This window comes from Miniopterus natalensis, chromosome 1 (genome assembly GCF_054644295.1).
Source record: "Miniopterus natalensis isolate mMinNat1 chromosome 1, mMinNat1.hap1, whole genome shotgun sequence".
Taxonomy (NCBI): Eukaryota; Metazoa; Chordata; class Mammalia; order Chiroptera; family Miniopteridae; genus Miniopterus; species Miniopterus natalensis.
The window spans coordinates 21,993,855-22,017,740 of NC_142081.1; the positions used below are offsets into that span (position 1 = coordinate 21,993,855).

A 23,886-nucleotide genomic window follows, 5' to 3' on the forward strand; every position below is an offset into this window, starting at 1 on the left:
TCAATTGGTTGGAGCATCCTCCCATGTGTTCTGGTCAGGGCACATACACAGGTTCGATCACTGGTGTGGGTGTATGAGAAGCAACCAATTGATCTTCTCCCTCACATTGATACTTTTCTCTCTCTCTTCCTCTCTAAAACCAATAAAGTTAAAGTTACTCTTAAAAAAAAGACCAATGGGTAGAGATTAGGGAGACAACTAAAACTTTGTATTATGATCAATTTCAAACCCATGCATACAATGAATCTCTGTGTATTTATCACCCAGCGCCAATAATGACCAACTTATGGCCAATCTTGTTTCATTTACACTCACCTCCTTCCCTCCTTGACCTCAGGTTATTTATTTTTTAATCCTCACCAGAGGGGATGGAGATATATATACATATATATGTATATATATGTGTGTGTGTATAATTTTTTAAAAAATTCTCAACTGAGGACATATATTTTTTCCATTGCTTTTTAGATAGAGTAGAAGGGGGAGAGAGAGAGAGAGAAACACCAATGTGAGAGAGACATATCCATTGGTTGTCTCCTGCACATGGGATCGATCCTGCAACTGAGGTACATGCCCTTGACCTGAATCAAACCCGGAACCCTTCAGTCCACTGGTCTAGGCACTGAGCCAAAGCTGTTAGGGCTGGAGGATATTTTTTCCATTTTTTTTTTTTTTTTGGAGAGAGGGGAAGGGAGGGTGGAGAGGGAGAGAGAAACATGGACATGAGAGAAACACATGGGTTGGTTACCTCTAGCATGTGTCCCTACCTGGGTGAGGTTCAAACCTGCAATGGAGGTAGGTGCCCTTGACTGGAATTTGAACCCGTGACCCTTTATCTGTGGGCTGAAGCTCTAACCAGCAAGCCAAACTGGCCAGGGAGACCTCAGGCTATTTTGAAGCAAATCAGATCTGTATTTTTTTTTTTTTTTGGCTTGTAAATGTTTCAGTATGTATCTCTAAATGGTAAGGGCTTAAACAAACAAACCAACAATAGTTATCAAAGCTCAAAATTAACAGTAAGACTTTAATACCATTAAATGTTTGGTCAACATTTACTTTGTTTTTCTGTTGTATCTCCACGGTGTTATTACTGTAAATTGGTGGTTAGGTCTAGAGACTTGCTCAGATTTAGGTTCAATTTTTTGGGCAAGAACAATTCTTTTTTTAAATTTTTTTTATTAAATATATCTTTATTGATTTCAGAGAGAGAGAGAGAGAGAGACATCAATGATGAGAGAATCATTGATCGGTTGCCTCCTGCATGCCCCCCACTGGGGATCAAGCCCGCAGCCCGGGCATGTGCCCTGACCAGGAATCGAGTGGAGATCTGGATCATAGGTTGATGCTCAGCCACTGAGTCACGCTGGTCAGACAAGAACAATTCTTAAGTGGTGTTGTGTATTTTCATCGGAAGGCTTGTGCAGCCCAGTTAACTCTCTTTTTCTGATGTTAGCAGCCCTTGATGATAATTGCCTCGATCCTTTATTCCATTAAGGGTCACAAAAAGGTGACATTTGATTTGAGGCTCTCATTATTTCTTCATTTATTAGCTCTACAACTTCTACAAAGAGAAACATCTCATTAAAATTTTGGTAATTGTTAGGTACAGTTCACATATGAAAGGCAGGATAAATAATTTCCCCCCTTTATTTACCAGTTTTCAAAATAATGAGTTGGTTCCCTGGTATTCTCCAAAGGGGATCAATAAGGCTATTTTAGTTTTTTTGAGTACCACTGTGAATTCACAGGTTTAATCATATTGGATGTATTTTTAATCCATTGTAGCTGTTATTCTGATTGATGCTTAAATTGACCCATCTTTGGCCAGGAGGGGTTTTTGCCAGTGCTGGTATTTTGAAATAACTCCACTAATTTCTGATAGCTTCCTTGCTATCCTAACAAATGTTTTAGACCCATCTTATACACTTACTGCCCCAGACCTGCAATCAAACAATTTCTCTAAGAACCCCTGTTTCCTTTTTGTAGGAATTACTATTTAGAGATGACAAGCTGGTGGTGCTCATTGATCCATTGTTTCTATGACTTTTTAGTGAGCAGAACTAAGAAATATAAATTGTTTTATTTTTTAAAGAAAAAATACAGTATGAAATTATACTGATAGTTCCATTTAATTCAGTTTGACACAGTTTTTCCTCAACTATCTTAATTTTGTATCTCCTTTCTCCTATACTAAAAAAATCCTGTCTCTTAATGATGCCAACATAATTACTTGTTTTATCCCATAATATATACACACACCCGTATCAGAATAAAATGAGACTACCAACACTAAGATTTCTGAAAATGGTTTAAGATTTTCTTTTCTTGCCCAGCCGAGCGTGGCTCAGAGGTTGAGCTTCGACCTGGGATCCAGGCGACTGGGGTTTGATTCCCGGTCAGGGCACATGCCTGGGTTGCAGGCTCGATCAATGACTCATCATTGATGTTTCTATCTCTCTCTCTTCCTCTCCTTTCCTCTCTCTGAAATCAATAAAGGTATATTAAAAAAAACGATTTTCTTTTCTTTTTGTCCTTAGGCTATTTCCTATTAAGAATGTAGAGACAAGCCCCGGCTGGGTAGCTCAGTTGGTTAGAGCATTGTGGCAATACGCCAAGAATGTGGGTTCTATCCCTAGTCAGGGCATGTATAAGAATCCGCCAAGGAATGCATAAATAAGTGGAACAACAAATTGATGTCTCCCTCCCTCCCTCCCTCCCTCCCTCCCTCCCTCCCTCCCTCCCTCCCTCCCTCCCTCCCTCCCTCCCTCCCTCCCTCCCTCCCTCTTTCTCAAATAAATAAATAAATAGATAGTAAAAAATTAAAAAAGAATGTAGAATCAAATTACTGTGTTTTAAGGTCACTTGAAATAGTTTCTTTGTGTGGTTGTGCTACAAACTTAGTTAACACACTTGGGTTTATTTCGCTTTCATGTATTAGGTATTGCTTTTTTTTTTTAAATTTTACATACTTTCTTTGTACTTCTAATTAACTTTTATTTTGAAACAATTATAGATACAGAGGAAGTTGGCAGCATAGTAGAGAGAGCCCCTATACCCTTCACCCAATCTCTCCCAATGGATACATCTTATGTAACTATAGTACAGTATCAAAACCAGAAACTTGACATTGGTAAAATGTATGTGAATAGTTCTGTGCCATTTTATCACCTGTATAGATTTGTGGAAGTAGCACCATAATCAAGATACAAAACTATTCCGTCAACCAAAAAGATCTCCCTCAAAACTACCCTTTTATAATCACACCTATCTCTCCCTCTCATTATTTAAATCTTTCTATCCTCCCCTATTTATAATATAGTGTCTTTAAGCATCTCCTCTACATAGATTGAAACCACATCAGACAGTATTATAATTTTTGTTTCAATTATCAAACAACTTAAAAAACTTGAAGTGTCTCATATTTTTACTCTCATTCTTTCTTAATGTTCCAAGGTTCCTTTTTTAATTATGATTCCTTCTGATTAAGTACTTTCTTTAGCCATTGTTTTAAAGTAGGTCTGCTAGTTACAACTTCTCTTAGTTTTTTTTTTAACATGTCTTTATTGATTTCAGAGAAAGGAAAGGAGAGGGGGAGAGAAAGAACCATCAATGATGAGTCATTGATCGGCTGCCTCCTGCACGCCCCCCATTGGGGATCGAGCCCACAGCCTGGGCATGTGCCCTGACCAGGAATTGAACCTAGATCTCCTGGATCATAGATCAATGCTCAACTGCTGAGCTACACCCGGCTGGGCAACTTTTCTTAGTTTTCCTTCATCTGAGAATAGCTTAATTTTTTTTTTCTTTATTCCTGAAGGATATTTTTCTGGTTATAAAATTCTGGGTTGACAGTCCTTTTATTTTAGCACTTGAAAATTGTCTAGCACTTCCTTTATGTCATCATGATTTGTAATGAGAAATCTGCTGTCATTCAAATTGTTTCCCCTTATAAGTGAGATGTCATTTCTCTCTTGTTGCTTTTGAGATTTTTTTTTTTGTCTTTAGTTGTTTTTTTTTTTTTTTAAATATATCTTTATTGATTTCAGAGAGAGGAAAGGAGGAGAGAGAGAGATAGAAACATCAATGATGAGAGAGTCATTGATCGAGCCCACAACCTGGGCATGTGCCCTGACTGGGAATTGAACCCCAATCGCCTGGATCCCAGGTCAACGCTCAACCGCTGAGCCACGCCCGGCTGGGCTGTCTTTAGTTTTTAGGAATTTGATTTTGATGTGTCTTGGTGTGGATTTCTTTGTGTTTATCCTTTTTGGAATCCATTCAGCTTATTGAGTCTGTAGGTTTATGTCTGTTGCCAAATTTGGGAAAATTTCAACCATTACTTCTTAGAATACATTTTTAGCCCCACTCTTTTTCCCCTCTCCTTCTGGGACTCTACTGACAAATGTTAGATCATCCTGGGGGATCTCATAAGTCCCCCAGGACATTCTTTTTTTTTTCTTTCTCCTCCATTCTATTTTCTCTCTGTTGCTCAGAATGGGTGATTTCTAGGGTTCTCTCTTGAAGTTCACTACTTCTATCCTCTGTGTTCTGCTGTGGAGCCCTTCCATTGAGTGTGTTGTGTGTGTGCTCTTCAGTTCTAAAATTTCCATTAGGTTCTCCTTTATATCTTCTATTTCTTTGCTGAGACTTTATATTTTTTCATGTTTCAAGCGTTCATAATTGTTGAAACATTTTTATGATGGCTACTTTAAAATCCTTGTCAGGTGATTCTAATATTTGTGTCATTTTGGTATTAGTATCTATTGCCTTTTCTATTTCAAGTTGAGGTTTTCCTGGTTCTTTGTATGAGTGATTTTGATTGAATCCTGGACATTTTGGCAATAACGTTATGAGACTTAAGAATTTCTTTAAATCTTTGTTTTTATAGACATCCTCTGACACCATGCTGGTGAGAGAAAGGGGGTGCCCCTCATTACTGTAAGATGAGTGTGAAAGTCCACTCAATCTCTGACATCCTGATGAGGGAGGAATACCTTATTATTGCTGGGTGGAGTTGGGAAGTCAGTCTCCCCACTAGGCCTCCACCAGTATCACCCTAGCTGGGAGGAGGAAGGTGGCTGTTGCCTTATTACTGTTCCCTGTAGCTTCATTGATTCCATGGGCTTCCAGCTCCTTAGTCAGTCTTCTCTGACACCAATCTAGCAAGTACGTTAGGATGCCCTACGAGGCTGTCCCTTTCTTGATCCTTTGGATAGACAGAGTAGGATTTTATTGGGGCTTTTTTTTTTTAAGTCTACATTTGTTGGTGTTTCTGGGTTGTCAGCTTTTCCAGAACCTAGTCTGGGATATATAAGGCAAAAGAACACCTAGGGACCTTGGATCTAAAAGTTTCTAGTAGGTCTTCCTTGTTCTCTTTACCTTTCAGCATCATATTTTTATTGTATAAACAATGTCCAGGAGTTTTAGTTGTACTTACTCCATCTGCCCAGAAGCAAAAGTACCTGGGTTTCTTTTTCATTAAAAAATAAATTTACAGCTTTATTGAAGTATAATTGACATATAATAAACTGTACACATTTAGCATGTACAATTTGATAAATTTTGACATGTTCATACATGCAAAACCATTACCAAAATCAAATAATATATCCATGATGCTCAAAAGTGTCCCATGTAACCCCTGCCTTCTGACCGTCCTTCTGCTTCCACCTTCAGCAGTGATTTTCTGTCTATACTGGAATCATACAATATGCATTTCTTCTTTTTTTTTTTTGGTAGGGATGAGGGTGTGACTTCTTTCACTCAGCATAATTATTTTGAGATCACCCATGTTCTAACATGTATCAATAATTCATTCTTTTTTCATGCTGAGTAGTATTCCATTATATGGCTGTAAAACATTTTGTTTATCCTTTCATCTATTGATGGATATTTGGACTTGTTTCTAGTTTTTGGCTTTTATAAATAAAGTTGCCATAAGCATTAGTGTACAAGTCTTTGTAAGGACATACACTTTTATTTTTCCTGGGTAAAGTACCTAGGAGTATAATGGCTAGGTGGTAAAGAAGGTGTATATTTAACATTTTAAGAAACTACTAAGCTGGTTTTCAAAGTGGTTGAATCATTTTACATTCATGCCAGCAATATACTTGAGTTCCAGTTCCTCCATATTCTCACCAACACTTGGTGTGGTTAGATTTTTAAAGTTTTAACCATTCTAACAGTTACATAGTTGTCTCTCAGGGTGGTTTTATTTTGAATTCCCTAATTAACAATGATGTTGAACATCTTTACATGTGCTTATTTACCATCCATATATGTTCTTTAGTAAAGTGTTAACCTTTTGTTCATTTAAAAATTAGATTGCACCCAGTGGGGCGTGGCTCAGCGGTTGAGCGCTGACCTAGGATCTGGGAGATTGTGGTTTGATTCCTGGTTAAGGCACATGCCTGGGTTGTGGGTTCAACTCCTGGTTGGGGGTGTGCGGGAGGCAGCCCATCAATGACTCTCTCATCATTGATGTCTCCCTCCCTCCCTGCCTCCCTCCCTCCCTCTCTCCCCCCCCTTCCTCTTTCTGAGATCAATGAAGATATATTTAAAAATAAATAAAAATTAGATTGCTTGTTTTGATGTTACTAAATTTTTATAATTCTTAGCTGTAAAAAGGAAGAAAATTTTACCCTTTGCGACAGCATGGATGGACCTGGAGAACATTATGCTAAGTGAAATAAGCCAGCCAGAGAAAGACAAATACCATATGAGTTCACTCATATGTGGAATCTAATGAACAAACTGAACTAACAAGCAAAATAGAGAAAAACTCATAGATAGCAGGCAGACAACTCTGGTTTGGGGTTGTTGGAGTGGTGGTGGAAGGATTGAGTAAAGAAAAAAAAGAGAAAGAACTCATGGACTTGGACAATAGTGTGGTGATTGAGGGGTAAAGGAAGGTGGAAGAGTACATGGAATAAATGGTGATGGGGAAAAAAATAAAAAAAATATTTTTTTATACTTTATATATTCTACATACAGACCTTTATCTGATATATGCTTTGAAAATATTTTCTCCTAGTTTGTAGCTTGTTATTTTCATTATCTTAACACTATATTTCAAAGAGCAGATATTTAAAAAAATTTAAGCCTAGTTTACCAGTTTATTTTATGAATTGTGATTTTGTTGTATTTAAGAAATTGTTATCTTAACCCAGGTCAAGGTTGGTTTTTTTCCCCTAGAAGTTTTATAATTGAGGTTTTATATTTAGGTCTATGATCCATTTTGAATTTTATTTATTTATTTATTTTTAAAAAATTTTTTAATTTTTTAAAATATATCTTTATTGATCTCAGAGAGAGGACAGGAGAGGGAGAGAGAGAGATAGAAACATCAATGATGGGAGAGTCATTGATCGGCTGCAGCCCGCAACCCGGGCATGTGCCCTGACCTGGAGTTGAACCCTGATCGCCTGGATCCCAGGTCGACGCTCAACCGCTGAGCCACGCCCGGCCGGGCCATTTTGAATTTTTTTTAATATGGTGCAAGGTGTAGATTCAAATTTGTTTTTTTGCAGATATATATCCAATTGTTCCAGCATAATTTATTGAATTATGAATTGCCATTGTACCTCTGTCAAAAATTAGATGGTCACATGTGTGCAGATTTATTTCTGGACTCTCAATTCTGTTTTACTGATTTGTCTATCTTTACACTAATATCTCGCTGTCTTGATCATTGTACTTTTATAATGCATCTTGAAATCAGATAGTGTTAGCCCTCCAAATTTGTCCTTCCTTTTCCAAGATATTTTGGCTATTTGAACTTCTTTGCCCTTCTGCATGAGTTTTACAGTCAGTGTGTCAGTTTCTACAAAAATATCTGGGATTTTGATTGGGATTGTGTGGCGTGTATAGATCAAGTTGGGGAAAATTGACAGTTCTCAATATTGCCTTCCAACCCACAAACATAACACGTCCCCATTTATTAATATCTCCTTTAATTTTGTCCCATCAATACTTTTTTTTTCAATATACAAGTCTTTCACATTTTTGTCAGACTTATCTCTAAGTACTTAAAATATTTTTGATATTACTGTAAGTGGATTTTAAAAAATTTAGATGTTGGATTTGTCTTTGCTAGTATAGAGAAGTACAACTAATTTTGTATATTGATCATACATCCTGCAACCTTGTTAAACTCATTTATCAGTTCTAATAGCTTTCAAATGATTCCACAACATTTTCCACATAGTTGATTATGTTGTTAGTAAATTAAGAAAACTTTTCTTTTCCATATCAATGAGTTTTATTTTACTTGTCTGTGGCCCGAATGTCCAGTACAATGTTAAGTAAAAGTGGTGAGAGAGGAAGCATTCATTGTTTCATTATTAAGGAATGTGTTAGCTGTAGGTTTTTTTATAGTTGTTCTTGATCAGGTTGAGGGTGCTTCTATCTAGTTTGAGAGTTTTAAATCAGTAATGGATGTTGGATTTTGTCAGCTGATTTTTCTGAGTCCATTGAGATGCTCCTGGGATATTTCTTTTGTGGTTTGTTAATATGATAAGTTATATTGATTGATTTTTAAATGTTAGACTGACATTGCATTCCTAGGATAAACCCTACTTTGCCATGATACATTATCCTTTTTTATATATGCTCAGATTGACTCTGCAAAAGTTTTATTGGAGTTTCTTGTATTTTATGAGAGATACTGATCTATAGCTTTCTTGCGTCTGTATAGTTTGGATATCAGGGTGATATTGGCCTCATATAAGGGATTGGGAAGTATTCCCTCTTTTCAATTTTCAGGAAGAATTTGTGTATGATTGGTATTTCTTCCTTAAATGTTTTGAGCATTTACGAGTGAATCCATTTGGAACTGGCAATTTCTTTCTGGGAATGTTTTAACTACAAATTTAATTTCTTTAATAGATATAGGGCTAAATATTTAGGTTATCCATTTTATCTTGAGTGAACCTTGGTAATTTGCAACTTACAAGGAATTTTTTCCATTTCAGCTAAGTTGTTAAAATTAGTTGCAGAAAGTTGTTCATACTATTATTATCCTTTTAATATCTGTAGAATTTGTAGTGGCAAATCCTGTTTTATTTCTTATATTGGTAATTTGAAAAAACATTTTTTTTTAAACATATCTTTATTGATTTCAGAGAGAGGAAATGATGGGAGAGAGAGAGAGATAGAAACATCAATGATGAGAGAGTCATTGATTGTCTGCCTAGCCTGCAACCTGGGCATGTGCTCTGACCGGGAATCGAACCCCCATCTTCTGGATCCTAGGTCAATGCTCAACTGCTGAGCCACGCCCGGTTGGGCGGTAATTTGAAATTTTTTATCTGATCAGTCTGACTAGATGTTTACTAATTTTATTGATCTTTTCAAAGAAATAGCTTTTGGTGTAATAGATATTTTTCAGTTTTTTTCTATTTTATAGTTTCTTCTCTGATCTTTAGTTCCCCCCTTTTTTCTGTTTAGTTGGATTTAATTTGTTCTTCCATTTCTTATTTCTTAAGATAGAAACTGAGGTCATTGCTTTGAAATCTTTTTTCTACTATAGGCATTTAAAAATATAATTTCTAAATATAAATACTGTTTTAGCTTTATTTCATAAAATTTGATATTGTGTCTTTATTTTCATTCAGTTCACACATTTTCTAATTTCCCTTTTGATTTCTTCGTTTACCCATGGATCATTTAGAAGTGTGTTATTTAGTTTTCAAACATTTGGGTGATTTTCAAAGATACGCCTGTTATTTATTTCTGATTTAGTTCCATATGGCCAGAGTATGTTTTGTATGACTTGAATCCTTTTCAATATCCTGCGACTTGTTTTATGGTCGAGAATATGGTCTTTCTTAGATAAATATTTTCTTTGGTCTGGAAAAGAAGGTGAATATTCCTATTGTTGGAATTTTCTGTAAATATCAATTAAATCAAGTTGGTTGATAATGTTGCTCAAATCTTCTGCATCCTTCCTGTTTTTTTTTTTTTTTTTGGTCCATTTGTTCTATGAATTATCAAGAGAGAGTATTGAAAATTTGACGATAATTGTGAGTTTGTCTATTTCTCCTTACAATTCTATTAGTTTTTACTTCATAGATTTTGAACCTCTGTTTAGATGCATAAATATTTAGGATTGTTATGTATTCCTGATAAATTGATCCCTTTATCATTATTTAATGACCTTTATTTCTACTGATGTTCTTTATTCTGAAATCTTTCTCTGATCTGAATATAGCCATACTAGGTTCTTTTAAAAATTAGTTTCAACATGGTGTATCTTTTTCCATTCTTTTACTTTTAATATATTTGGATCTTTATGTCAAAAGATTTTTATTTTTTATAGGCAGTATATAGTTGTGTCTTGCTTTTTTAATGTAGTGTGATAATATGCTTTTTAAATTGGTGTTTAGACCATTTACATTTAATGTCACTATTGTTATAGTTAAATTTAAGTCCATCATTTTGCTGTTTCCCATTTATCAATCTGTTCCCATTTCCCTCATTTTCTTCCTTTTTGAGGATTAATAGAATTTTTATGATTTCTGTCTCCTTTGTTGGCTTATTAACTGTAACTCTTTGTTTTGTTAATTTAGTGATTGCTTAGTGTTTACAGTATGTATCTTTAATTATGATTTAACTTCAAGCGATATTTTATTACTTAATTAATAGTATAAATACTCTACAAATCTTATGGTGGTAAACAGAGTAATGCCCTCCTACCCTAAGGATGTCTACATCTTAATCCTGAGAACCCTTGAATATGTTCCCTTATATGACAGAAGGGACTTTTACATTGCAAAAAGGATCTTGAGATGGGGAGATTATTCTAGATTATCCAGATGTAACCATAAGGGTCTTTATAAGAGGGAGGCAGGAGTGTTAGAGCAGAAGATGTGAAGCAGAAGTTTAAGTGATATAATAGAGAAAGGAGTCACGCCAAAGAATGTAGGTGGCTTCTGGAAGGCAGAAAAGGGAAGGAAATAGATTTTATCCCAGGGACTGCAGAATGAATGCAATCCTGCTGACATCTTCAGTGAGACTGATTTGGGATTTCTGACTTCTAAGATAACAAATTGCTATTGTTTTAAGCGTCTCAGTTTGTGGCTGTTTATTATAGCAGCAATAGGAAACTAATGCAAGTAAGTGTAGTTTTATTTTTCCCTTGTTGACCTTTTTGCAATTGTTATTGTATATTTTATTTTTACATATAGCCTTAAACCTTATACTACAATTGTCTTTATTTTTGTTTAGTCAATAATCCTTTTAAAAGTTTTAAATAATAAGAAAAATATGTAATTGCTTATGTAATACTAACCCATTTCTGATGCTGTTCATTTCTTTCTATAGATCTCTTTCTGTGTAAAACACTTTCTTTAACGTGTTTTGTAATGTTGGTCTGCCTATAATTCTTTCAACTTTGGTATGTCTGAAAATATCTTTAGTTTGTCTTAGGTTTTTTGTTTGTGTTTTCATTGCTTTTCAGAGAGAGTGGAAGGGAGAGAGAGAGAGAAACATTGACAGGAGAGAGACACATTGATTTATTGCCTCCCACTGGAGCCTGGGCTGGGCTGGAGCCTGCAACTGAGGTGTGTGCCCTTGGTCAGAATTGAACCCCAGACCCTTAGTCTGGGGGCTGACACTCTAACCACTGAGCAAAACCAGCTAGGGCTGTCTTAGGTTATTAAAAGATTTTTTGCTGAGTATAGAATCTAGGTTGACTAATGTTTTTAAATTTTCTTTCAGTATTGTAGCGATGGTGAGTGAACCACTGTTTTCTTGCTTGCATTCTTTCTGATGAGAACTCACCCTTATTTTTGTTCTTCTCTATATAATATATGGCTCCTTTCTCTGGTTGCTTTTAATATTTTCTCTTTATCAGTGTTTTTTGGTGATTTTTATTATGATATGCCTTGTTATAGTTTTCTTTGGGTTTCTTGTGTTTAGTTTGGTTGAACTTCTTGGATGTGCAGGTTTATAGTTTTATCAGATTTTAAAAATTACCAGCCATTATTTCTACACATACTTCTATCTTCCCTTCTGCCCTTTCCGAGACTTCAGTTGTTCATATATTAGATTGGTTTAAGTTGTCCCACAGCCCACTATGCCATTCTTCTTTTTAAAATATTCTCTTTTGCCTGGCTGGTGTGGCTCAGTGGTTGAGCATCGACTCATGAACCATGAAGTCATGGTTCGATTCCCAGTCAGGGCATGAGCCTGCATTCAATCCCTCATGGGGGCGTGCAGGAGGCAGCCAATCAGTGACTCTCTCTCATTATTGATGCTTTTATCTCCCTCTTCCTCTCCCTTCCTCTCTCTGAAATCAATAGACATATTAAAATAAATAAGTAACACTTTAAAAAGTTCACTTTTTTCATGGGTTTTACTTTGGTAGTTTCTATTGCTGTGTTTTCAAGTGTACTAAACTTTTATTCTGTAATGTCTAATCTGACGTTAATCACATCCGGCATGTTCTTTTATCTCACACATTGTAGTTTTCATTTCTAGAAGTTAAGTTTGAGTCTTTTAAAAAATCCTTTTCTTTTTTTTTTTACCCTGGCTGGTTTGGCTCAGTGGTTAGAGTATCGGCCTACAGACAAGAGGGTCCCAGGTTTGATTCCTGGTCAAGGGCATGTACCTTGGTTGCAGGTTCAATCCCTGGCCCCGGTCGGGGCTTATGCAGGAGGCAAGTGTGTTTCTCTCTCTCATTCTCTCTCTTTCTCCCTCTTTCCCTTCTGCTCTCTCAAAAAAATCAATGGAAAAAATATCCTTGGGTGAGGATTAAAAAAAAAAAAAAATCAAAAAAAAAAAAATCCTGTTTTTTACTTAACTTTTGAACATATGGAAAGAAACAATAACTTTTATTATTTATTTATTTATTTATTTATTTATTTATTTATTTATTTATTTATTTAATATATCTTTATTGATTTCAGAGAGAGGAAAGGAGAGTGAGAGAGAGAGATAGAAACATCAATGATGAGAGAGTCATTGATCGGCTGCAGCCCACAACCCGGGCATTTGCCCTGACCGGGAATCGAACCCTGATCGCCTGGGTCCTAGGTCGATGCTCAACCGCTGAGCGATGCTCAACCGCTGAGCCATGCCTGGCTGGGCGAAACAGTAACTTTTAAAGTTATTTTTGCTAATTCTAACATCAATGTCAGTTCTGGGCTGGTTTCAATTGATTACTTTTTTTCCTTATAGATCATTTTTCCACCTCTTTACATGCCTTGTAATTTTGGATTGGAGGCCAGACATTGTGAATTTTACCTTGCTGGGTGTATATATTTTTTATTCCTGTAAGTGTTCTGGAGCTTCATTTTGGGGCAGTCAGGTTACTTGGAAAGTGTTTGATACATTTTTATCTTGCTTTTAAGTGTTCTTAGGTTGAACTGGAGCAGTGCTTAGATTAGGGCTAATTATTGTGCATTAGTGAGGCAGACCCTTCTCTGGGCTCCACCAAGTGAGTTGGGAACCCTGAGGTTTTTGCAACTTGCTGGTGGTAACAGACTATTTCCTGCTGCTGTGCACACTAGGCACTGTTACTTCTATTCTTACCAGGTAGTTTTTTCCTCAAAAGTGAGTAGTTTCCTCACAAGCATGCACTAATCAGTACTGAGCTGAATACACAAAGGGGAGTCTGTGGATCTCAACAGCTCCTTGGTGCAGCTGCTGGACTCCACCTGTGTTCCTCCTCCTTGTGTTACAATCTGGAAACTCTCAATCAATATGCTGGGCAGTTGTAGGGTCCATTTGTTTGTTTCTAGTGTCTCGGGGATCACTGTCCTTCAGTGTCTTGGAAACTTTCGTTTCATTTTTCCCCCCTTTCTTATGGTTTCATGGGGGAGGGTAAATCTAGTCCTTGATACTCCATCTTAGCCAGAAGCAGATGTTTCCTTTTTTATTTTAATATAGTTTTACTTTATAATCATATAAAATATTTACATGGTTCTAAATCAAATCTATAAAGCATAGTATACTCAGAGAAAGTCTAGTCACTGTTTCTTAACAGTTTCGTAATAGTCCTTTGTGTGGTTATACTATTGTTTATTTAACCAGGTCCCTATAGATGGACATTGGGTTATTTCCAGTCTTTTTCTAGTATCAAAAATACTACAGTGAACACACATTTTTTGTATTTTTGCATGTGAGTCAGTGATATAGATTCCGAGAAATGGAACAGCTGGATCAAAGGGAAAATGCATGCACAGGTTTGCTAGATATGCCAAATTCCCTTTAATAGGGTTAGGCCATTTTGCATTCTTACAAGTGGTGGATGAGATTGGTAGGCATATTCCTAACGGAAGAATATTTTAAGAGTGCAGTAGAATGCTTCATGGAAGGGTGAAAGCTAGAATTTTTGAAATAGAGGCTGGGGTGGAGGCACTTGTCTGGGATATTGGAGGCGGTGTTTGTATCAGGTGAGAGTCAGCCCCCAAAACTTCTAAGCTCCCTCCTCACATTATAATCCTATTATTTAAAAATTTTTATGACACAGGTATAACAGCTTGTGAGATACCTCTTTCCCACTCTTCATGCCCTGCCTAGGGGCTTGTTGCTCATCCCTCCAGCTCTCTTGATTTGGTCCAAGTTGACATTTTGAACCACAGACATTAATGGAGCACCTATTATGTGCTGGGCCCTGGGAATATAAATGTAAGATTTGATCTAGTGCAAAGTTCCTTATGTGGGAGTTTTTCAAACTACAACTGGTGAGTGTGTGATACTGTGGTTCAGTAGGATTGGGCTGGGGCCCAGGCATCTGCCCTTTTCAGTAACTGATGCCGTTCTGATGCCCAGTCTTCGTGAAGAAGCCCTGGCTCAGGAGCAGGTGTAGTCACTGCCTCTTTCCTCCAACTCCCATTTCTCTCTAGTTCCTTGGCCTCTCAGTTCGCTCTCCTTCACACACAAGTGAGTGGATGGGTTGGATGGTTGGGATGCAGGTGACACCTGTCCACTTCTGGGACAGAAGGTGAACAAATCGGCATAAGTTACAGGATGGTAGATTTTGCTTCAAAAGAAGGGTAGGGCAATACTCTGTAATAAAAATTGGCCAATGGTGGTAAGTCTGTCCTGTGAAGTAATGAGTTTTCCATTGCAAGGTTCAGTGGCAGCTGTGGGTTCACCTCTCAGAGATGCTATGCTGTAGGGAGAGCCCTTTCCTGAGTGAGCTTGAACTGTCACCACTCAGCTCTGGTTGGGGGAAGAGTTTATTACAGTTCGTCTTTTCAAATTCTCTTCTTATCCCATATCATCCTTCTTTCCCTTTTCTGTCTCATTTCATCTTCTGAATTATTTTTTTAAATATATTTTTTATCCTCACTAAGGATATGTTTTCTATTGCTTTTCAGAGAGAGTTGAAGGGTGGGAGAGAGAGAGAGACACACACATCAGTGTGAGACACAAAGATTGGTTGCCTTCTACATGTACCCCAACCAAAACCGGGGATCGAGCCTGCAACTGAGGTATGTGCCCTTGGCTGGAACTGAACCCAGGATTCTTCAGTCCTCAGGCTGACTCTAACCACTGAGCCAAACTGGCTAGGGCATCTTCTGAATTCTTAATAGTTCATGCTGTGCCTTTAAAGATGCTCATGACACTAAGTATTCACCTTCTGAACTTGAACAATACTGGTAGCAAGCAGTTTGTAGTCTGCTTATCATACAGGCATCAAGTCCATCATGCTGAATTTTTCTCTGGATTATGTCCTCTCCTCTCCCCCCAGCAAGTGTGTGATTTTCTCTGTGTGTGAGATGCTTGCACATGAGTTGTAACTGGCATTGTATACCTCAAAGTAACAGAAAAGCAGTTGCTTAGTGGAGCATGAGAATGGAGGGATAGCTGTGGCCTTGGTTCCCAGGGAGGGCTGGTCTGCCCTCTAGTCTCCCTTTCCCTCCTCCATATCCCCCCAGCCCCAGGCTCATTCCTTCAGCTTAATTTCCCAGGCTATAGCTGTGACTCCACCCTCCTCCTGCTCTCCCTCCTCCCTCCTCCCTCTACCACACACATGGGCTTTGAGTTATGTGCCTCCTGTTCTAATGAGATAAACAACATAACTCTCATGGGGCTCTGTTCATCCCTTTATAAGTGGAACTCCAGGGCTGAATGCATAGTTCCTATAAAGGCACCCTGGTGCCTGTCAGCCTAGGGTGGAGGGCAAGGAGGGGGGGAAAGGAGCTCCCAGAGAGTTCTTGGGGCCATTTGCTTGTTGAGATGAGGTGGAGTCAGAGACCTCAAAGGGAGACCTGTTTCCATTCTCGTGGCTAAAGAAGCAAAGAGCAGCATGGACATGCGGGTGGGAGGCCTTGTCATGTTACATGGGCATGGAGTCCAGACTTGTCTAAGGCAGCTCGCATAATAATTCCTAACTGACATTTATACAAGGCATCATTGTTGTAAAGAGCTTCTTGAATATAAGCTAATCCCCATGACAGTCCTTATAAGGTAGGCGTTATTAACACCCTTATCTTACAGGTGAGGGGACAGCCTCAGAAAAGTGTGGTTGATATTTCTCAAGGTGACAGGGAATGGTGGTGTGAGGATTCATATGCTCTTCCTCTGTACTATGGAGCTTTTCTAACCCATCAGGGAAGATGAAAAAATGAAATAAAACTGTCCCCTCTTCTGGACATTCAAACTGCTTACTAAAATTGCGCCTCCCAGGATAGTGGACCTGCAGCTATAAGTTGAGTAACCTGAGGCTGCCTTGGTGCAGCTGACCAAAAAGTGCACTTACCACACTCTCAAGAAGGGCATAAGACCTAGAAAAATGTTGATATTTTGACCTCTTGTCACTTAGACCTTTTGAGAGTACTAGTCTTGACCAGTTCCTTCCCACTCACCTGTTTTTGGTCAGGTTGGAAATACCTTGAAGCAGCCTGTGGGGCAAGAAGGAGCTTAAGGTACAGAGACTACTGTGCTGGGCTGGGCCTGGGCTCAATTCTGAGCCCACCTTCTGGGGTCCCTTTTGGATGGTTTGGATGTGGGTAGATGAGTCTCCTGGAGCCAGGAACAGCAGGGACAGTGGTCATTCACTTCCTGCATTTGAGTCTGGTTCATTTCTGGTTGAATTTATTTGATAAGTATTTCTTGAAGTACCTGCCAGGCACTGTGCAAAATGTTGGGATACTTGAAATGGACATGGTTCCTGACATTCTAGATCTTATAAAACCAGTAGGGGAGATAGTCTAGTAAGCAGGCAATTAACAACAACACCTTGGGGGAAACAGGGACTCTTGGGATCCTACTGGGAAGGCCATTAAAGCAGTCTTGGTACATCCAGGTAGTAACTAGATGATGCTTAGACATCCAGAGGTTCTCATTCAGACATTGGAGTGATCTATAAGGTTCTTAAAAAGTAGATTGCCCAATTTCCCTACTTGCCTACATTCAGATTGGGTAGATCTGGTATGGATTTTGGCTCTTGGTGTTATTAAGTAGTTCTTCAGGTGATTTTTGGTTTTAGCCTGGATTAAGAACCTCTGACCCAAGATGAGTGGGGATTGGTGGGACTAATTCTGGGACATGGAGTAGCAGGTCAACCTGTGTACTTAGCTTTCACTGGGATATACTAGCTCAAGAGGTGGCCAAAACTTTTGGAAGGGACTGAGAATTAGTGCATCATCCATTCAGAAATTACAGGGTCAGAGATGATATTGCCCTGGACTAAACCACACCAGAAACACCAAACTATTCCCCAGTGATTCCCTCCCTCAAAGAGAGGTCAAAACTGGACCTCCGTGGGAGGGAGAGCAATCTTACTTTATTTGATTAATCTGGTCTTCTGTATATTAGCACAAGTCTGGTTCCCAGAGCTCAGGGAGCTCAGAGCTTCAGGGTCCCCCTACTGTTCAGAAGCTCATGAAGGTATCAACAAAATCAAGTATTAAGTATTAGGATGACTCTTGTAAATGACAATCCCTTAGCTCATAGTAGCCGGCTCCATCACCCTCAATGGTTTCTAAGAATCAAAAGGGGAGGGTTAGGGACCTCCAACTTGGTCACAGCTGTGTAACCTATGGGAGCAACTTTGTGATTAAAACAGCTCACAAAGAGAATTTGAAAATTTTGGTTCGTTTAGTGCTGAAATAGTTACCTCTGATTTGGACCCAAACCAATAAATGGGTAGTGATGACTAGTAAAAATAAAACAATAAATGGATATATAGCAATGAAATTTCTTTTGATTTTATTTTTATTTTGTGCAAAAGGCAAAAAAAATGAAGCCAGTGTCCCTCTTAACTTTTAAAGGCCCCTCAAATGGCAGACACATGGGAATATAGCCCCGGTGTTTTCTGAACCCCATGGTTCTCGGTTTAGGAAGTGACCCTCTCACGTGAGGTTACCTGCATCTAATAGTTGTCACATGCCATATTTATCTACAGAGGTTGACTTGTGACCCCATTTAAAGTAAAGCTGAAACATATTCTTTCAGCAAATGCTCAGTTTGATTTTTCTATGTATTAGGTACAGTTCTGGTTCTGGGGATTCCGAGAGGAGCAAGTTCCTTTCCTCACCAGCCTTTTCACTTTAGCAGGGGTGGATTAGTTGGCTGCTGGTTTATTTTGGGTGCATCAGGTAGTTTTTTTAGTCTACAGATCATCTAACCAACCTTGAGCCCCTTCTCCTTCTTCCCCTGGCCTCTACCCCCTTCCCTTTTCTCTGGAATAGACCATGGTCTAGTGTGGGGAGTCCATGTTCCTCCAAGGCTTCTGGCTGCCATACTATGTGTCACAGGAGCCACAAGAGTGTTGCCTGATGAGCAAGAAGGCTCCTCATGGATTATTCCTCATGACAGATGAGGCTGGTGTGGAACTTTGGTGCCAAGGGCCAAATCTAGATGGAGACTTGTGAGAGACGGATGAGGTGCATAAGCCCAGCCACAGGACTCCTGCCCATTTCTTTCTGTAAGGCCCAGGCAGGTAGGCGGAGAGATACAGGTATGCTGGCTCTGCAGGTGTGGAGCCCAGTCACAGAGCAGGCTCATATGCTGGTGGAGGTTGCACAGGGCTCCCTTTGGCTTCAGCGAGCTGCCAACAGCTAACTGGGTGGAGGAAGCCAGGAGGTAGGAGGTCTGGCTCCTCGATCCTGATTCCTTGTAGTGTTTTCCAATCTAGCTGTCCATAGATAGGCTGACTGACTCCTGCTGCTCTGCTTTGAAGGGAACCTGCTTGACCTGGACAGACGGTTAGTTGATGGGCAGTAGCTGGAGATGCAGTGCTTTGGAAATACTTTGGTGAGGTTGAATCTGGAAAGGTCTCTCTTGTGGCCCACAGGTTCCTCTGATCTCCCAGGGCAGGAAAATAGAACTGGTTTTGGTAACAGCGATGGTTTCTTTTTGGCCTGGGCTCACTGAGACAGCATGGTAGAGCAGGCAGAGCAAGAGTCTTGGGGTCAGATGACCTAGATCCTGCCTTACCTCTATCATCTACCAGCTGTGTGACCTGGACAAATCACTTCACCTCTCTGGGCTTCAGTTTCCTTTCCCTGTGAATAAGAGGGTTAGGGTGGTTTGCTAGGCTGCTTCCATCATGGAGCCTTTTAACCTTTACATTGTCTCTGTCCACAGGCCTTGCCCCGGGACAGCTGTACACATACCCTGCCCGCTGCTGGCGTAAGAAGAGACGATTGCACCCCCCTGAGGATCCAAAGCTGCGACTGCTGGAAATAAAACCTGGTCAGTACAGCCTGGAGCTTGGCCGGGCCCATGATGGGAGAGGTGGGGAGTACTGGGCTGGCGCAGGACAAGTTTTCCAGGAGACCAACATGCTTACATGATGTTCAAAGGTGTGCCTGCTTTCAGATATAAACATGTTCGTGTGTTCACCAGAGCCTCTTTCCACTCTGGTGTCTTGTGTCTTTCCCTTCCTTTTGTCTCCCTCTTGCCACGCAGGGGGTAGAGCAAGCAGGCACAGGGTGGGAACAGGCCAAGAATGAATTACTTTCCCAACAGAGCAGAAGGAGCTGCAGCTCTTTGGGTCAGGTAATACCTTCCTGTGGTTTTAAGTAAAGAAACCCTGTCCTAGGTTGCATGTTTCTAGAAGGAGAGTGTGTTGTGTACTGTTACCCACCCTTACTGTGAATGAACTTTAGGAGCATCTTACATGATGAAAGGGCCATTCACTGAAAATAGAGCCATCTTGGACATGGAAATGGAAGAGTTTGAGTTAAAAATTTTCCTACAGGCAATGCTGATTGCTTTGTGGCTATGCAGAAGGAATTGGTTGGTTTTCTTTCTTTTTTTAAAATATGTTTTTATTGATTTCAGAGAGGGAGAGGGAGAGAGAGATAGAAACATCAATGATGAGAGAGGATCATTGATCTGCTTCCTTTTGCATGCCCCCTGCTGGGGATGGAGCCCCCAACCCGGATATGTGCCCTGACCTCCTGGATCATATAGGTCGATGCTCAACCACCGAGCCATGCAGGCCGGGCTGGTTGGTTTTCTTGACTACTGATCTTTTATTACACTTCTGACTACATGACCATCTTCGGACCTATGTCTGGGTTGCACCAAGGCCAAGTGATTGCCCTGGGTCTTTCACTTTAGGGGAAACTCTGGTTTTGAGGGTGCTGGGACTGGAATGTGACTCAGGGTGGTGAGAACTGTACTGTCAAGTAGAGCAAATGCAGAACTGACATGTTTCCTCCCACTGTCACCAAAGAAATCCGGACCCAGCCTCATCCCTGCCTTTTCACACTCACCCCTTAGGCCGCGTTTTCTCTACAAAATTTCTACTTAAAGTTGTTCAGAATATTTTTTCACTCACAGTTCCATGGTTAAGCCTGCTTTGACTGTTTGCTTCAGCCTAGACATCACTTGGGTACAAGTTTTATTTGTTAGGTGTGGGAGGGAGCTATATTCTTCAACACACTTCATCCAACCTCTCAAATGGCCTTGCACGATTTATAGACCCTTGCATGCACTCAAGGGCAATGACTGAGGTGGTTCCCCCGCCATGCAGGTTGTAGGAGAACCAGGTGGCCTGGAGTGGCACAGTTCAATAGGAATATAATACAATCCACATGTGCCATTTTACATTTTCTAAGTAGCCACATTAAAAACAGGAAAAAGAAACAGGTGCAACTAATTTTAATAATAGATTCTATTTAACCTAAAATATAAAAAATATGATCATTTCAGCATGTAATCAATATAAAAATTATAAATGTGATGTTTTCCTTTTTTTGTATTTTTTTTTTATAAAATATATCTTTATTGATTTGAGGGAGAGGAAAATAGAGGGAGAGAGAGAGATAGAAACATCAATGATGAGAGAGTCATTGATCGGCTGCAGCCCGTAACCGGGGCATGTGCCCTGACCGGGAATCGAACCCTGATCTCCTGGATCCTAGGTCGACGCTTAACCACTGAGCCACGCCCGGCTGGGCTGTATTGTTTTGGGATGCCAGTGTGTATTTTACACTTTCAGTACCTTTTATTGTGGACTAGCCACATATCAAGTGCTCAGTTGCCACAGGCAGTAGTGGTGCCCACTTTGGTCAGTATGGTTCTAAAACTACAGTCAACATATGGTTTTGACCAGCACGGGCATCACCTGGGAGCCTGGCAGAGAGGAAGAATCTTGGGCCTCACCCCAGACCTGCTGAGTCAGAATCTCCATATATTTTTTTTAATCCTCATGTGAGGATATATTTTTAAAGAATTAATCTTAAGAGAGAGAGGAAGGGAGAGAGAGAGAGAGAGAAAAACATCGACGTGAGAGAAAAATTGATCGGCTGCCTCCTGTATGCCCCCCACCCCTCCCAACTGGGGATCAAATCTATAACCTAGGTAGGTGCCCTGACCAGGAATTGAACCCGCCACCTTCTGGTGTTCAGTACAATGCTTCAACCAATTGAGCCATGCAGCCAGGGCCAGAATCTGCATTCTATCGAATCCCCAGGATTGTGTCCCCAGAATGCACATTGAGGCCTCAGAAACACTGGTCTGGAAGACTCATCGGTGGCTGGACCACAAGTCAGCATGGCACAGCTCCACATCATCTACGTTTCTCTATTAAGCATAAACAGTTGGCTATTTGAACAATTTTTGGAGGTGGGGCCTCTTTCCTTCCTTGTTTCAGATCCATTGGTCCTGGTGTCTTGGAATTGGCCTGGATGACCGATGAGGTAACCCCTCTTTTGATCTTTTCCTGGACTAATTTAATTTCACCCCTTTCAGAGTTTGCAGTAGGTGCTATAGTGAGAGTGTTAGTGCTCATGCCCCGTTAGCTGTATCGACTCTGAGGAAGGGTGTTATTCATGTGTCTGTCACTAGTTGGAAGGGTCTCCATGTTGTAGTATGTGGGCCCTCTGGGTATATTTCTCCATCTGTCAGTAGACACAGTGGTACTTGAGATTCTTAGCTGGCCTTGCAGGTTCATCATGAGGATTAAACGAGCCACATGTAATAGTATTTGCCCTTTCAAACCCTTTTAATTAAAAATTAAAAAAAATTTGAGTTGGTAATATAGTCACGTTTTGACATTCCAAAATACCGTATAGTAGAAAGTAAAGACCCACTCTCCAAAGAGGCAGTTAGTAGTACCAGTTTTTTGAGATTTTTCAAGAAATAATCTATGCACACACCAGGAATTACATCTATACTATCTTCCCCTCCTCTTTGTACACAGCACAGCCACCATGCATTTTACCCTTTCCATTTAAAAATGTGCCTCAGGCATTGGCTGTGTCAAATATAACTTTTCCTCATTCCTTTTTCACAATCACACAATATCCCATTATCATTTCCTCTTTCCTTTATATGAACATACCACAGCTTATTTAACCAGGCTGTTCCCAATTTTTGTTTCTCATTTTTCCAATTTAATCAGTGATGCAGTGAATATTTTGCATGTGTTTGAGGACATCTCATGTGTAATTTGTAATTTGTTAATATAAAGGCTTTTATTATAAATACTTTGCACTAATTTTAAATTTAGTTTTTATTTTTTGTCTTTATTCTTTTTTTTTTTTAAATCTTCATCCGAGGATATTTTTTCCATTGCTTTTCAGAGAGAGTGGAAGGGGGAGAGAGAGAGAGAGAGAGAGAGAGAGAGAAACATTGGTGTGAGAGGGACACATCCATTAGTTGCCTCCTGCATGTGTCCCAACCATGGCCAGGGATCAAGCCTGCAACTGAGGTTTGTGCCCTTGGCCAGAATGGAACCCGGGATCCTTCAGTCTTTAGGTTGGTGCTCTAACCACTGAGCCAAACCAGCTAGGCCTGTCTTTATTCTTAACATATAAAAAGTCTTTAATTAGATCTGACATACATATTTATTTATTTATTTATAGACTCAAAGACACTTAGCACTGTAAAATACCTCAGAGATCATTAACTCCAATTCCTTATTTTATTGATGTCCGGACCGGTTAGGAGACTTGCTCAAAGTCACACAGAAATTCCTGTTGGAAATAGTAGAGAATCCAGGTTGCTTTACTTCTCTCAATGCTTTTTCTGCTTTCTCATGCTGCTGATAGGTATTCTAAAAAAAACTTTAACAAAGCTTTTTCCCCTGAAAACGTTGTTTATAAAACAGTATATATATTAGTTGTTAAAATGCACCCACGATGTAGTTGGTGTTCCTCAATCACAGGTGTCAAACATTCAAATCTAACTAGCCTACCATAAAAAGGGAAGTTGGTTCATGTACCAGTGAATATCAAGAGTTGACTAGTTCCAGGCATAGCTGAATCTAGGGGCTGAAGCATGATAGTAAGGACTCTGTGTCTCTTTCCACCTTTAACACTCTTTCCATGGGGCAGGCAAGGTGGCCACCAGCAGCCCAGATCAGCACTCACCACACCCAGCGGAAAGGCAGGTCTCCTTCAACAGCTGTGCTGGAGAGGGTCTCTGGGAGAACTGACTAGCTGGTTGGGTTTATGTCTGTCCCACCAATCACTGTCA

The 23,886-nt window shown here is 39.6% G+C and overlaps 1 protein-coding gene across 1 annotated transcript in view; it reads left to right on the plus strand.

Annotated features, from left to right (window-relative positions):
* The window catches only part of DPF3 (double PHD fingers 3), a 243,762-nt gene that overhangs the window by 105,372 nt on the left and 114,504 nt on the right, over positions 1-23,886 (plus strand). The window contains exon 3 of the mRNA XM_016208146.2: positions 19,543-19,650. Within this exon, the coding sequence (XP_016063632.1) occupies positions 19,543-19,650 (108 nt within the window). The remainder of the gene's footprint in view (positions 1-19,542; positions 19,651-23,886) is intronic.